This window comes from Oryza glaberrima, chromosome 1 (genome assembly GCF_000147395.1).
Source record: "Oryza glaberrima chromosome 1, OglaRS2, whole genome shotgun sequence".
Classification (NCBI taxonomy): Eukaryota; Viridiplantae; Streptophyta; class Magnoliopsida; order Poales; family Poaceae; genus Oryza; species Oryza glaberrima.
The window spans coordinates 209,363-224,498 of record NC_068326.1 but is presented as its reverse complement, the minus strand read 5'-3'; the positions used below and the strand labels follow the sequence as shown (position 1 = coordinate 224,498).

General features: G+C 39.9%; 2 protein-coding genes across 3 annotated transcripts; one reads left to right on the top strand and one right to left on the bottom strand.

Annotated features, from left to right (window-relative positions):
* Positions 1-26: 26 nt before the first annotated feature.
* Positions 27-8,217, top strand: LOC127754666 (light-mediated development protein DET1). Of its 2 annotated transcripts, none has more exons than XM_052280238.1 (11): positions 27-435; positions 719-1,143; positions 1,264-1,492; positions 5,021-5,116; positions 5,427-5,495; positions 5,729-5,785; positions 5,871-5,951; positions 6,030-6,194; positions 6,852-6,950; positions 7,343-7,442; positions 7,704-8,217. In XM_052280238.1, the coding sequence occupies exons 1-11, from the start codon at positions 355-357 to the stop codon at positions 7,838-7,840; spliced, it is 1,539 nt and encodes a 512-aa protein (XP_052136198.1). In that variant the 5' UTR covers positions 27-354; the 3' UTR covers positions 7,841-8,217. The 2 variants fall into 2 exon arrangements, with proteins under 2 accessions (XP_052136198.1, XP_052136204.1); XM_052280244.1 differs by having other exon boundaries at positions 31-435; positions 6,855-6,950; positions 7,704-8,213.
* A 5,492-nt stretch (positions 8,218-13,709) lies between these two features.
* Positions 13,710-14,964, bottom strand: LOC127782049 (NAC domain-containing protein 20). Its single transcript, XM_052309121.1, has 2 exons — positions 14,745-14,964; positions 13,710-14,632 (listed from the first exon to the last, which is right to left on the bottom strand). Exons 1-2 carry the CDS (start codon positions 14,926-14,928, stop codon positions 13,842-13,844), a joined length of 975 nt encoding a protein of 324 aa, XP_052165081.1. The 5' UTR covers positions 14,929-14,964; the 3' UTR covers positions 13,710-13,841.
* Positions 14,965-15,136: the final 172 nt, after the last annotated feature.

Here is a 15,136-nt window from a genome sequence, read left to right as displayed (position 1 = left end):
GCGGCCACAACCCACACGCGAACCGGCGAACACGAGCGAGAGTGCGAGAGCGAGACGCATCCTGCCACCACCGGCGACCAAGGCCCGCAGCGAGCCGGTCCTCCTCCTCCTCCTCCAGCTGGCTCGGTACACTAACGAGTTGGAGCGAGCCGAGCCGAGCCAAGATATCCACCCCTAGTGTGGCCACAAACAACAAGAGAGAGCAGACACCACCACACCATCCAACCAACCAAATTCCTCTCTCCTCCGCTGCGCCCGCGCCGCAGCAAGCAGGAGGGGGGATCGAGTCGAGCGCAGCAGGAGGGCCTCCGTCCGTGCGATGCCGGCGGCGGCTAGGCTACGGGCGGCCCGGTGATGGCGACCTTCTTCCGCAGCGCCAACCTCGCCTCCAGGGTCTTCGACCGCCAGTTCCTCTCCCCACGCCCCGGCGCTACTGTACGCCCACCGCCCCCCATTCCTTCCCTCCCTCTATGTTCCTCTTTCTCTTTCTACGGACTATATACTGACTAGTATTCCTTTCTTATTTGCTGCCTTCCTTTCTTATTGAGTATATGCCTGACCTACCTACCCACATAGAATTTCCCTTTTCTCGCTTCAACAATTGTCAATTCACTATTATCATCGTCACACGTCTCGACTACTAGTTCGCATCGCGCACTGTCTATTCAATTATAATAGCAGATTTCATCATCTTCTTTTTTCCCCCTCTTGTTGACAGGTTAACACTGTTAGACAGTTCTATGAGAACTTGGTTCCGAGTTACACTATATGTGACATAGATTGCCCAGATTATTCATTTCGTAAATTCACTGATGATGGCAACTATCTTGTGGCTTTTAGCCGGAACCACCAAGATTTAATCGTGTACCGTCCCATCTGGCCAACATTTTCATGCAATGAGCTATGCGACTCTCATGATCTTCCACCCAAAGCAAAGAAATTCGACAGCTTCTTTAAGCAGCTCTACTCAATTTCACTTGCATCTAGCAATGAATACATCTGCAAGGACTTTTTCCTTTACATGGAGCGCCATCAGTTTGGCTTATTTGCCACATCAACTGCACAAAGCAACGATACAAGTGCCACTGAGGGTGCTATTCATGGGGTACCATCAATTGAGAAAATTACTTTCTATCTTGTCAGGTACAATCATCTTGTTTCGCTAGGAACGCACTTTTAGTTGTCTGTTATGATGTCTATGTATTATAACCATCCTTTCCTTTCGTTTGAATGGTTCTCGACTTCTATATTTCTCTTGTTCAGGCTAGACGATGGCGCAATACTAGATGAGAAAGCTTTCCGCAATGATTTTATCAATCTGGCTCATAGTATTGGAGCTTACTTGTATGAGGACCTGCTATGCATTGTCTCTCTTCGATATCAAACAATTCATGTCCTACAGATACGAGATTCAGGCAACCTTGTTGAAGTACGCAAAATTGGTGCATTTTGCCAGGAAGATGATGAGCTATTTCTCCATTCACATGGTCAGGTACCTACTGATCCCTACGGCAAGATTGCTGGATCTATATTTAGTTTACATCATAGTTGGTACTGGTCATGTATTACCTGTCTAATCAAATTGGTGTTGATTGCACTGGAACCATGGGCATTCATAGTTCAAATAATAGTAACTAGAAAGAAGCACGCGCTACGCCGCGTGTGATCTAACAATTACTGTTTGCACTTAAAACAAAAATCATCTTTCACCATACTTCGTACTTTTCTTTGCTCTGCCATCCAAGCATGCTCTGTAATATGACCAAATTGTAAATAAAAAAACTAAATTGCATCATTAAGGTAAAATATGGTATAAATTTATCTTGCTTCCCCCAAAATATAGATATCACCGTAACATCTGAACTTAACATGTTCACCAATCCTCGATAATGCAAAGGGTAAAGAATAGAAGATATCTTTGCATTGATCCAATTCAAGATTATTCAAAATTGACTTCAGAGTCAGGATAACACATTAGTTACACTGACCAGATATAATCTGATATTTGAGATTTATTTGATTGAGGAATTTTTTTCATAAAAAAGAATTAGTAGCTATGGCCAGTAAAGATCCAACCACCAGCTTGCAGGTGCTTGAGATGTACTGCACGCTTGCTGATCCCTATCACCATCTACAATGATAATAATAAGAGCAATCCATGAGAATTGGTCTAGACAGTTTTTACAATAGAAGGTAAATATGCCCACAAAATATATAGAGAAGTTGGTTAGGGAAGCATGACTAACTCAAAAAACTAAAATATGTATGGCTGTGAAGTAGGGAGAAATGGTGTTTCCATACGACTTAACTAAAATGCCTCATTTGTATCACAAAGAACTAAACTGCATTGTAATAATTAACCTAGTGAAAACTTAATATGTGGTAGAAAAATAACAGATCATGTAGTTAGTGAAATATGGCTATCGTTCCATATTGAGAAGGAAATTATTGCTCAGGTAAGTGGTCATGCAATCCAAGATATACCATATAAGCCTCTATCATCTTAGTGTGCTTGTTTCTTCAACTGATAGCTTCGTTCATTATTTTTTTTCATGAGCTGAGGACAATGGGTTGCCCCTCTCAACAAAAGTAGGAGTTTTGTTTTGCAAGAAGGATCTGTCACCTCGCTTGTCTCAAGATAAAGAACAACTAAGACATAAATATAAATCATGGATGCTGTATACAAAAGAACAATTTTCATGAACTCCTATCCAAAAAGTAAGAACACTTGCTATAACAATAGGATATTTTGTAAAGAAATAGGAAGAACATGGAGCCGATGGCAACTATATTAGTGGTACATGTGCTCATGTGTAATCAAGGAAAACTAATGTATATAGACAACCCATCATAGAATGAAGAAGCGCATCTAGAATTTCTCATAGGATCTCTTTAAAAAAAATCAAAACTGAAAACATGTTGCAGAACCTTTCATGTGGGTCTGAACTTATCCCACAATCATTTATGAATATTCTTCATTTGTATCTTGTACATATAAATTGGAAGACCTACAAACTATAACTGTCACTTTGTCAGATAGGTTGTTGCTTTCTCATAGGTGGGACAGAGCATATACTTGACATTTGACATCATGATGAATTAAGCCTAAATCATTTTGCTGAAATAGAATAGAACATTGCTCTGGAAGTTTGGATACCTCAATATAATTCAAATGCAAGCATCAGCAGTTGCTGAAAGTGAGATGTCTTGTTCATTTTCCAAAATGATGGTCATTCAACAGTTTGTCGATGAGATAAACATTGCATGATTGTAATATTCTGCAAATTAAAAACATGATGAACCAAAACTTAGTTGATTTGAAAATTTAATATGGCAACTAAAGCAAATATGAAAGTACTGGATTAAGGAGCTGAATTCTACAACTTCCATATTCAAAGAATGGCATTATCTGCCATGTAAATGGGGTGAAAACCCTCTGCAAGTTGACAGATCAAGTTATAGTCGAACTGCAATACACAGACTTCTTATCAGAAGTTACCTCTGTCCTTAAACTTGATACCTGCAACTTTGCAGTTTTTCACATTCTCTGATTTGGACTTCAAGATTGCAAATATCAGCTAGATGTAAATTGCATACTAAGAAAAGAAAATCATATAATTGAAATTAGGATGAAGCATGAACCAATTACCTCATAAATTGGAATGTGGTCTGAATATAAATAAATAATGTAGTCTCTGAAAACTGCATCAGAGTAGCACAATCTTTTGCCCATCTTTTCCCCTAGTTCCTCTATTGCTCCCTTCTCACTTCAATTCCATTGGGTCTAGCAGTAGCACAATGGGATCACCCTCCTCTGCTTTCTTCAGTAGGAATATCGCTGTAAGGAAAAAAAAGAAAGAAAGAGGGCAGCCGCTAGCATACCTCTCGTTCGGGTGGCTGGATCTTCCGATGTGGCAACGACGGCTAGAAGAGCGCGGTGGCGGCAGCTGCGGTGACGTCGGCGGCGGCGACGTTGGCGGCGGTGACAACGGCGATGACGGCGTATGCGAGGGGAGGAGAAGAGCGAGGGAGCGGGCCGGCGCGCATGAGGGAGGAGGAGGCGAGGCGGCGCGCTTGCGCGGCTGCGGGCGAAGCGGACAATGAGGCTAGGGTTTGGTGCAATCTCTGCCGTCCGTTTGTGATCCGACGATATCACAGGTGTGGAAGCGCCGGCACGGTAGGACAGATGTACGACCCTGATCGATCGTAGCACAAGATCGGACGGTGGGGTAGCTGGGACTGGCACATAATTAACTGGAAGTTCAGGGACCTTTGTGCAAAAATACGCTGACGTGGCGCTCTAATTCTCAAGCATTTCCACGGCGTTTAAGTAAACTAATATATGAGAGCTACTGGAGCATCACCAGGAGATTATATAAAGAGGAGTAATCATTCCAGTTTTAATGGGTTGCCAGATAAAACAACAAATAGGTCAATAACCACTGATTTCAACACCCATTCTTTGCTGAAAAATAAATTAGGCTATAACCAAGAATATTTATTGGACTGAATTGATCTTCTAGACTGTAGCAAGCAATATTTTTTGGTGCTATGTTAAAAATAGAGAAAGAAAAGAAAATTGTATGCCTGCATCTGTCCAGGAGTGCTTTTGTTCTGACATATTTGATTATCTATTTGCTAATGACATTCTTCTATTGTTTTCATATTGTTTCTGTTATGTAAACGGTATAACTTACAGGAGACTAGTGATAGAGAAGCAGATATGCACTTCCCCATTTGTTGCTTGAAATATATTTCTCGTAATTTTATTTCCACCATGTTCATTCATTCATTCATTACTACTAGTTCTTTGGATTTTTTTTTAACTTTGGCTCCTTGTTTCCCCCACTATTTTTATTGCACAAAAGAGCCTTCTCAGTCTAGGAAAATATTCATGTCCATGATCTATTATTCTTGATCAACAATAGTTGATATTATTCTAGTTGTGAACTTATGCACGATAAATCTAAATCAAATCTACGTATGAATCACAAACTGTCAATGTACTTGATGCCTGCAGGCTGCACGAGGTGTTTCTTTTCTTCCTGGCATCAAGCAACGGTTATTGTCATTTATTTTTCGCAAGACATGGAATGAGGAATCTGATCAGACCTTGGTTAGCCACCTTTTCTAGTTCATTCATTTGGTATTAGTTTTGAATTAAGGCGTGCGTTGTCTTCTGTGCCATGGTCCTGTTCCAAGGTTGATCACATACTTTTGAATATTGATGTAAAGTAGATATTATATTTAAGTTGTCCCAACTGACATGTCCACTGCTAAAAGTAATATTTATACCTTTTTTCCATCCTTCTCTTGTATATTTCCTCTTTCATTGGTACTGTTGTGTTCTGTCTTTGGAACTTAATTTGTTGTGGAGCAAAATATTTTGTTTTAATTGTTTGTTGAACCAATGGATTTGTTTACAGAGAGTCCAGCATCTGAAGAAGAAGTTCTATTTTCACTTTCAAGACTATGTTGATCTTATCATATGGAAGGTACCTACATACATCCTCTGCTCACTTTGTCTCTTACTCTCTTTCCCTACTTTTATTTCTTGAAAAGTTTCTTAACCCTTTACCTGGAACCAATATAGTTAATTTTAGCTAACTCTCAGTAATAACACAACCTTGATGATAGAGCATGTGCTGATAACCAAACATTCCATATTCTATCAAATATACATATATATATTTTTCGTAAAGGTGCTTATAACATGATAGTTTAACAGGTGCAGTTTTTGGATCGTCATCACCTATTTATCAAGTTTGGTAGTGTGGATGGAGGGGTAAATCCATTTTTCCAGACATCTTACCAGTCAGTTGTGCATAACCTGATGTCATTTAACTGTAAGTACATTTATGTTTCTTTAGGTTTCTCGCAGCACTGAACAGAATTTAGCATTCTTTGCTGTGTACAACATGGAGACGACAGATATTATTTCACTCTATCAGGTACGTATTCTCATTGAAACATGTTGTTGGAGTTGTTTCTGTTTGTTACGTTGAGCTTATTATGCAATTTATCAACAGAATTCTTCGGAGGAGCTCTATTCATTGTTTGAATATTTTTATGACCATTTTCACACAAATCCACAAAATTCATCGCATGGAAATTTTATCTCGTCACATTCCAATAATGTTCATGCTCTCGATCAACTTCGGACAATTAAAAATAAAGCAAACAGCACCTCACAGGTAATATTGATAGCATCAGGGGTATGATTTTTACTTTTTGACTCACTACAGTTCTTGGCTCTGTTAGTCTGTTTATATTGTTTCTACAAGATGTGAGATTGTTTGAAAGTTATTGTGCTAATGCCTACATCTTTTGCAATGTTCTGATTAGAAACCGTACGAGTTTCAATTATTAAGTCAATACTGCTCAGTTCTACATGCTTGGATATAATGTACAGCAACACTAAATCACCAACATTGAACTGAATAATGTAGAGCAACGCTAAATCCCAAATGCATAATGAAAGTTTTCTTAAACATTGAACTGAAAATTTTCTGAATCGTCTTGGCATTGAACTGTATGTGAGGAATTTAAAAGGTATCCCTGTATTACCGTTAAGCCTTGAACCTTGTGAGCTTGAGCAGTCTTCCAGTAAGGGCCTTTTTTTATGTCTGCTTCTATTAACACCAGGACAAGTGGTTTGCTTGTGAAAATTTTAGAATGAGCCAAATCTTTGTGATGAAAAGCTAGAGGTGTGAAATTACTAGTTGATGATCTTTGATATTTCTTGAAATCCACATTTATTTTATGTTACTCTTACTATTTATATATGGCATAAGGCATATGCTAACTAATTTGTGATGCTGACTTTTGGTAAATGCCTGCTCTATATTTAGCAGTTTGTGAAAAAGATGATGGCGTCACTACCTTACACTTGTCAATCACAAAGTCCTTCGCCATACTTTGACCTATCATTGTTTCGGTATGATGAGAAGGTTCGCTCTTCAACTTGTTTGAAATAATTATACATCAGAAAGCAGTTGATATTTTCGAAATTTATTTTTGGCTACTTTTACAGTTTACAGTTTACAGTCAAGTTCAAACACATAGAAGATGCTACCTTGACTAACAAATATGTGACACAATCTTCTCTAAATATAAGCCATGCGAGGCACTTTTGTCTATTTTATCCCCCTTTTGACCTTGCTAAATAAAAACTACCACTGGCATGAATTATGGTTGTTCTTTTCCATGTGGGCATAACTGAAGGGTAAGAAAATCATCTACCCACTTTCATAGGTCCCTTTGATCCACTCCTATGAATAGATGTTAGTTTTTTTTCTTATTGTTATTTAGTTCTTGACATTTCCTTGTCCCTCGTTTTCAGCTGATTTCAGCGATTGATCGGCACAGACACTGTACAGAGCATCCAATAAAATTTATATCAGTGAAACAGCCAAATGTTGTCAAATTCAAGATAAAACCAGGTATTTCTTACTAGATCATTGTTGTTAGCAATTATTATCTAGATTCTGAAGTTCGTGCTTGTATCTTCATATAATTATCAAGGACATTGTGTAATATTACAATTACGAAGGCCGCATCATATGAATAAACCAAAATAGTGGTTAACATGTTGTGAACATATAGGCATACTATATGGCTGAGTGTAGAATAAGTTACTTTCGAGTTTGATCTATTTTTTGTTGGTCATGTAAATCAAAATATCCTTGGTTTAAACTTTGCAGGTTCAGATTCTGGTGCTTCTGACAGCAGGGCAAAAAGAATATCTTCCTTCTTGTTTCACCCATTTTTCCCTCTCGCACTTTCTATTCAGCAGACATATATGCAGCCAACTGTTGTCAATTTACATTTCAGGAGATAGAACGATATTGCCGTTCCCTCAATTGTATTTGTAACAGTTGTGAGCGGTGCACAGCTCAGTAAAAATTTTGGCCGCCTGTAGTAGGATGTTTTATCGGCAAAGATCTTATTATAGGCAAAGGAAAAATGTGGGTTTAGGTTCTCCTTGCTTCGATTATGCTGGAATGTACATTTTGTAGGAATATGGCTGTCTGAAGGTAAATGTAGTTCATCTAAAAAAGGAAGGTAAAATAGAGTTAACAAAATGAGCTTTTATTTTGAATTCATTTCGCTGTCTTCCCCTCTTGATCCCGAAGCCTTTTCCTAGGGGCTTAGCTCAATTTGTCACTGTATATATAGATCGTCCATCTTGCAACAAGGCTTGAAAGTGTTACTATTAAATTAGTTAGTTTTTTTTTTGATCGGTTCGATGCGATCAGTGCAATTCTTGCCTATGATGATTGACCCCGAGATAAACATCAATAGTTGTTTATCTAAGGGCTGTGATATCTGGATTTATGGGCTTCTGTAGTTAACCATTTATTTAGTCCAGGAAACCTCAGGCCTTGATGATAGAGTCCGTCTGTGTTGAGTGAGTACTTTTGTTAATAGGTGGGCTCAAAGGAGAGTAATTATATAAGACTTACAGCGATGTGATAAAAGGACATCGAATGAACATTATGAACCCTCCGTCTCAAAATATAAACATTTTTAGTATAGTAATAAGTCAAACATTTTTAACTTTGATTATTAATAGCTAAAAAAATAGAAAAGATCAATCATTTAAAATTGATGTTATTAGATTTATTATTAAACAAACTATCATAATATGCAGCTCTTTTTATTTGAAAGCATTCGGCACCAATACTCAATTAACTCATAATTAAGCACAAAAGTAGACTTATTCGGATCACGCCACACCTAGACAATTCGCCCATTGCCAATACACCATATGATGGATTCCTTGGTTTTAGTTAGTCGCTGCTCATTCTAATATCTTACTTTTATAGGTATTGTTGGTCAAAGTAGCATCTCGGAGATTGTGTCAGAGAGTCTAAAAGAGTTTATATATTGGGACGGAGGGAGTATCAAACTATCCCCATGTTGACGAAAAAATCAAACACACCGGCCTGGCAGATCTGCTTAGCTCCAGTGCAAGTCCAAAGGTTGTTGAGATGCGGGCGTGCCAGTCAGTTTGATCCTGCAACTAACAAGATATGCAAATAGTAGATCAAAACAACCGATCGGCTGACAAGCCGATGGGGTAGTTCCAGCCGATAGCTGATAATAGCCGATGCCGATACCAGCCGATAGCGATAGGGTTTAAGCAATCGGCTATATATCCAATGTAGATAATGATATAAAGGCAATCGGCTGATGTAATAAAATAACAATATAATAGAGTAGAAACCAATCGGCTAGAAACAATATATAATAAGCACTGATCGGAAGGTTAAAGCATACATCGGCTGGAGGTCCGATGTCATAAAATCCACAAGATTACATTAAACAATGAAATCTTATTGCGATCGGCTAAATCCAATATGTATGCAATCCTTGTAAGCCGATGCAACGTCTAGATAACTCATCGGCTGAAACCCTGATGAAACCCTTATTGGCAATCAAGAAGCAGGCTAGAGATTATGGTTCTAAGCACGACTTAGTAGATCAAACTTAACTGATGCAACACTAAGTATGAAAAGAAACACAATATCTAGACAATCAAGCCGTTGACTGATTTTCAGGGTGGTAGATGCCTAGGCTAATCTAATCTAGCAAGGCGATTTAGCCGATACCGGCAGAAACCCTAAAGCGAGAGACAGCCGATAGAGCTAAATTGAGATTCTAGGACTAGATTAACATAGACATATGATAAATAGCCAGGCAAATATATTATCCAAACCAGAGTAATCCAAGAGGTCGAATGTCCTGATGCAGCCTTGAACGACGCCGATGTAGACGATACAATTGCCTGGACCGGCGGAACATTGGACTTATCCATTCACCGGAGATCAAAGACGATGCAGCCCTGCGTCGGGTGCCAAGTTCCGCCGGAACGTAAAAACAAAAGTAGAAGTAAAAAGGGTGGCGATGCGCCGAATTGTATTGATCGTAGCAATAGATTACATAGACCCCGGGTGTATGTACATGGGTTGATACAAGTCCTTGTCGGACAAGGAAGAAACTTTCCTAAAGATAAAAGGAAAAGATAAAGTCCTTATAGGATACTAAACACACTTTTCTAAAGATAAAAGGAAACTAACAAACTATTCCTAATTAATAGATAACTTGCCATGCCGCATTCTCTTTGAACTCGGTCTCTTCTGAATAAACTTCCTTTAGTAGATCAATTTACTTAACCGAATATAGCAAGAATCCGACAACTGACGACTTGACAATTCTCATCGGCTAATCTCAGGACTTCAAAGCCGATGCTGACTCTAAGCCGATGACTACTCCAGGCTTACCAAATTTCACTGTTAACACATGCCCCCCAGTTTTGGAGTATGAGAATTCATGCTTCAAAATTTCTTGTCTTGATAACTCCAAAACCAATCTTCCTTTGCTTCTTGCAATCGGCTTTCATGAGCCGATACTGATGTGCTCCACCATGCTGAAACTGATGCGCTTGCCCCCCGAGCCAATATTGTTGTTCCTTCGTTAAATTCTCCACCTTGACCATGATCTTGGCATTGACTTCTTCTTCAGACATGTGGATAAAAAATTCGTGGTCCCACCAGGCGTGCCAATTTGTGTTGACGAAAAAATCGAACACACTGGCCTGGGAGATTTGCTTAGCTCCAGTGCAGGTCCAAAGGTTATTGAGATGCGGGCGTGCCAGTCAGTTTGATCCTGCAACTGACAAGATATGCAAATAGTAGATCAAAACAGCCAATCGGCTGACAAGCCGATGGAGTAGTTCCAGCCGATAGCTGATAATAGCCGATGCCGATACTAGCCAATAGCAATAGGGTTTAAGCAATCGACTATATGTCCAATGTAGATAATGATATAAAGGCAATCGGCTGATGTAATAAAATAACAATATAATCGAGTAGAAAACAATCGGCTAGAAACAATATATAATAAGCACTGATCGGAAGGTTAAAGCATACATCGGCTGGAGGTCCGATGTCATAAAATCCACAAGATTATGTTAAACAATTAAATCTTATTGCGATCAGCTAAATCCAATATGTATGCAATCCTTGTAAGCCGATGCAACGTCCAGATAACTCATCGGCTGAAACCCCGATGAAACCCTTAATGGCAATCAAGAAGCAGGCTAGAGATTATGGTTCTAAGCACGACTTAGTAGATCAAACTTAACTGATGCAGCACTAAGTATGAAAAGAAACACAATATCTAGACAATCAAGCCGTTGACTGATTTTCAGGGTGGTAGATGCCTAGGCTAATCTAATCTAGCAAGGCGATTTAGCCGATACCGGCAGAAACCCTAAAGCGAGAGACAGCCGATAGAGCTAAATTGAGATGCTAGGACTAGATTAACATAGACATATGATAAATAGCCAGGCAAATATATTATCCAAACCAGAGTAATCCAAGAGGTCGAATGTCCTGATGCAGCCTTGAACGACGCCGACGTAGACGATACAATTGCCTGGACCGGCGGAACATTGGGCTTATCCATTCGCCGGAGATCGAAGACGATGCAGCCCTGCATTGGGTGCCAAGTTCCGCCGGAAAGTAAAAACAAAAGTAGAAGTAAAAAGGGTGGTGATGCGCCGAATTGTATTGATCGTAGCGATAGATTAAATAGACCCCGGGTGTACATATTTATACCCATGGGTTGATACAAGTCCTTGTCGGAAAAGAAAGAAACTTTCCTAAAGATAAAAGGAAAAGATAAAGTCCTTATAGGACACTAAACACACTTTCCTAAAGATAAAAGGAAAGTAACAAACTATTCCTAATTAATAGATAACTTGCCATGCCGCATTTTCTTTGAACTCGGTCTCTTCTGAATAAGCTTCCTTTAGTAGATCAATTTCCTTAACCGAATATAGCAAGAATCCGACAACTGACGACTTGACAACTCTCATTGGCTAATCTTAGGACTTCAAAGCCGATGACTACTCTGGGCTTACCAAATTTCACTGTTAACACCCCAAACTTGTCTCTCTACTGCTTCTTCCTCCCGAGTTCTTCCTCTTCTTCCAACCCTAAACTCTGGGGAGAGCTACCGATTGGACGTCCGATGGTGTAAAAAAAAATCAAACGGTCAAATGTTTCAGTTGACCGTTAGTGCAACATTAAGTTATACATGGCGAAACAGAAAAATTAGCCTCCGAAACATTTAAAAATTTTGTGAAACACAATGAGAACACATGGTGAAACATATTGCTATCACGTATGAAACAATAAGTTTATATTGTTTGAAACATATGTTTTTCTTTCATTAGAATATAATCATGCGATATCTGGTTGTAAAGATTTAATTATAAGGAATTCAACAGCGTGATCGAATCATTCATCGGATAAGTAGTTCACAAGAAAAAATATTTTTAAGGTCACTAACACATGCATACATAGTGAGAGAGCCAATAGAATAGCAGGAGAGAGAGAGAGAGAGAGAACAGGGACATGAGCGTCCCACACCTTTTCGGTCATTAGCGAAACATTGAGTTATACGTGGTGAAACACAAAATTCAGTTATTGAAACATTTAAATTTTTTTATGAAACACAATGAAGACACATGTTGAAACATATTGCTATCACGTCTGAAACATTAAATTTAACAGATTGAAACATATGTTTTTCTTTGATCGGAATGTAATGATGTGATATCTTGTTGTAAAGATTTAATTATAACAAATATAATGGTGTGATCATATCATAGATTGGATAAATAGTTCAGAAGAAAACATATTTTGAAAATCATACAGTGTGTATGGATGTGTGGTAGATAGGGATGTAAGTAGTAGTTTTCTTGTCCGATTTTTCATGTTACGGCAGACGTCCGACACTAAGCATTTTCGCTAAACTCTTGATATTTTTTTTCTCTCAAGCTCCCAATCTAGCTTGGCATGACGCTGTCATATCGCGGGTTCATCACGCTTGGATAGTTTGGGCTTAGGGTTTTGTGTTTCGCCTTCCCGGCCCCTCCGAGTCCCACACACGGGAGGCAACGTGGGGGGTCTCTCACGGTGCCTATCAAGTATCTGATTTGTCTGTTTCTTTTTTGTTTTAAAAAAGTTGGACCTATGTAATAAGAATTCAAATCCTTTAGGGAGGAAGAACAAACACGTGAATGTTTGTTATAATGTGTCACTGAATCAGATCGTTCATTTTTTTAAACTGATATGGCAACGCAAATCATGCAGAATGTTAGGTAGACATGCGGTCCCATGCATGTTTTAATTTTGTGCCTATATATCCACACCAAAAATGGATATTAGCTACATAAATGAATGATGAATTAATGCAAGAACACCTAATTAGAGTAGTATATATGAAAACTAGCTAGTCGTATATATATCTCACTTGAAAATTAAGTTCATAGTATATAATAAGTACACCATACACCATGCATGTTGTAATTAAACAAAATAATTAATTCACATAATTCAATCCATACAGAGGGATAGCAGGCATGCACTGCTAGCTATGTACAACACAAATCAAGCTGGGCTCACGCACAAATACACACATATATCTATCACGCATGCATGTATACCTATATATATCTTGTATGTATATACCTGTAACTATACCTTGCTATACGGTGCACGCTCACACACATACGTATTGCTGGCACACACATATTATTAGTAGTACAATATAGCTAGCCATGCAATCTATAATAACTAATAATAATAATCTCTCAGCAAATCTCACTCACATCGATCTCACACAAGAAGCCAAAATTAAAAGCAATGCAAAAGCCATATGATGGATGCATAAAATGGAGTATACTAGCTAGTTAACCCACCGCCCTCTGTCATCACACTAATTAAGCTCGCGCATGCATATGTATATATGTATGTATGGTATGTATTTCAGTACTTCCAGATGGCAGCGTCCATGTTGCATGCCATCGACGAGATGTCGGCGGCGTTGTTGTTCTGGTCGGCAGCATCCTGCGGCGACACCACCAGCGACGACGGCTCGCTCACCACGAACCCTCCGCCGGCCATGTCCATCTGCTGCTGCTGGTGGTAGTACATGGACGGGTTCCCAACAAACTGCTGGGGATGGGCGCCGCTGTTGATCTGAAGCGGGAAGCCTGCAGGCAGAGTGGAGTAGGAAGGCGGAGGCGGAGGCGGCGCCATGAGTGAGAGTGAAGCGGTGGTGGAGAAGTCGTCCAACATCTGCAGCTGGTCAGACATGGAGGGCATCTGCATCTGCATGGGGACTTGGATGATGCCGGCGGAGGCCATGGCCATCTGCTGCTGCTGCTGGTAGTTGGCGGCGGCGGGCACCTGATGAGGAGCAACCGGCACCGGCTTCTTGATGCCGGAGCTCTTGTGGAAGATCCTGCAGACGGCCCAGTCGTCCTGCCTCGGGGGCTCTGCGGAGGATGGCGGCGGCGGCGGAGAGGCGTCGGCGAGCCTGTACTCGTGCATGACCCAGTTGGTCTTGTCGCCCTTGGGAGCCCTGCCCTTGTAGAAGACGAGCGTCTTCTTCATGCCGATGAGCATGTGGTGGTTGCGGAAGATCTCCTTGTCCTTCCCCGTCGCCTTCCAGTATCCAGCCTCCGTCGCCCTGTTCGTCCTCATCCCCGTCGGGTACTTCCGATCCTTCTGGCAGTAGAAATACCACTCCTTCTCCCCATTCATCTTCGCCTTCCCTACATTTATTTATTTTTACTTTTCACATGCATCATATCATATCATATCATATAAATTTCCCTAATTATATATATAATTTCTTTCAATTCAAACTAATACTAGAATGTTTACCTGGCAAATCCCATGGCTCGCACTTGTTGAGATCCACCTCTCCAATGGCAGCAACGCAAAAGCCCCTGCTGTCCACAACCTTGGGTGCAAGGTAAAAGGTGATAATCTCCTCGTCCGTTGGGTGAAACCTAAAGCCCGGCGGCAGGTCCGGCTGCCGCTCCACCTGCTGTTGCTGCTCTCCCATGCTCACCACCTACTACTGCTCTCAACGATCGCTAGCTTCAACCTGACATATATAGCCAATAATACATATATCTATCTATATAAGCAAATCATTAACCAAATTAATTTAGCAAATCGATGTAGTTTGTAAATGCCAAAAATCTCAACTTCTAGATAGTGCAAACATAATTAAGCTATAGTACTCTTCATATATTGAACATATATACCTC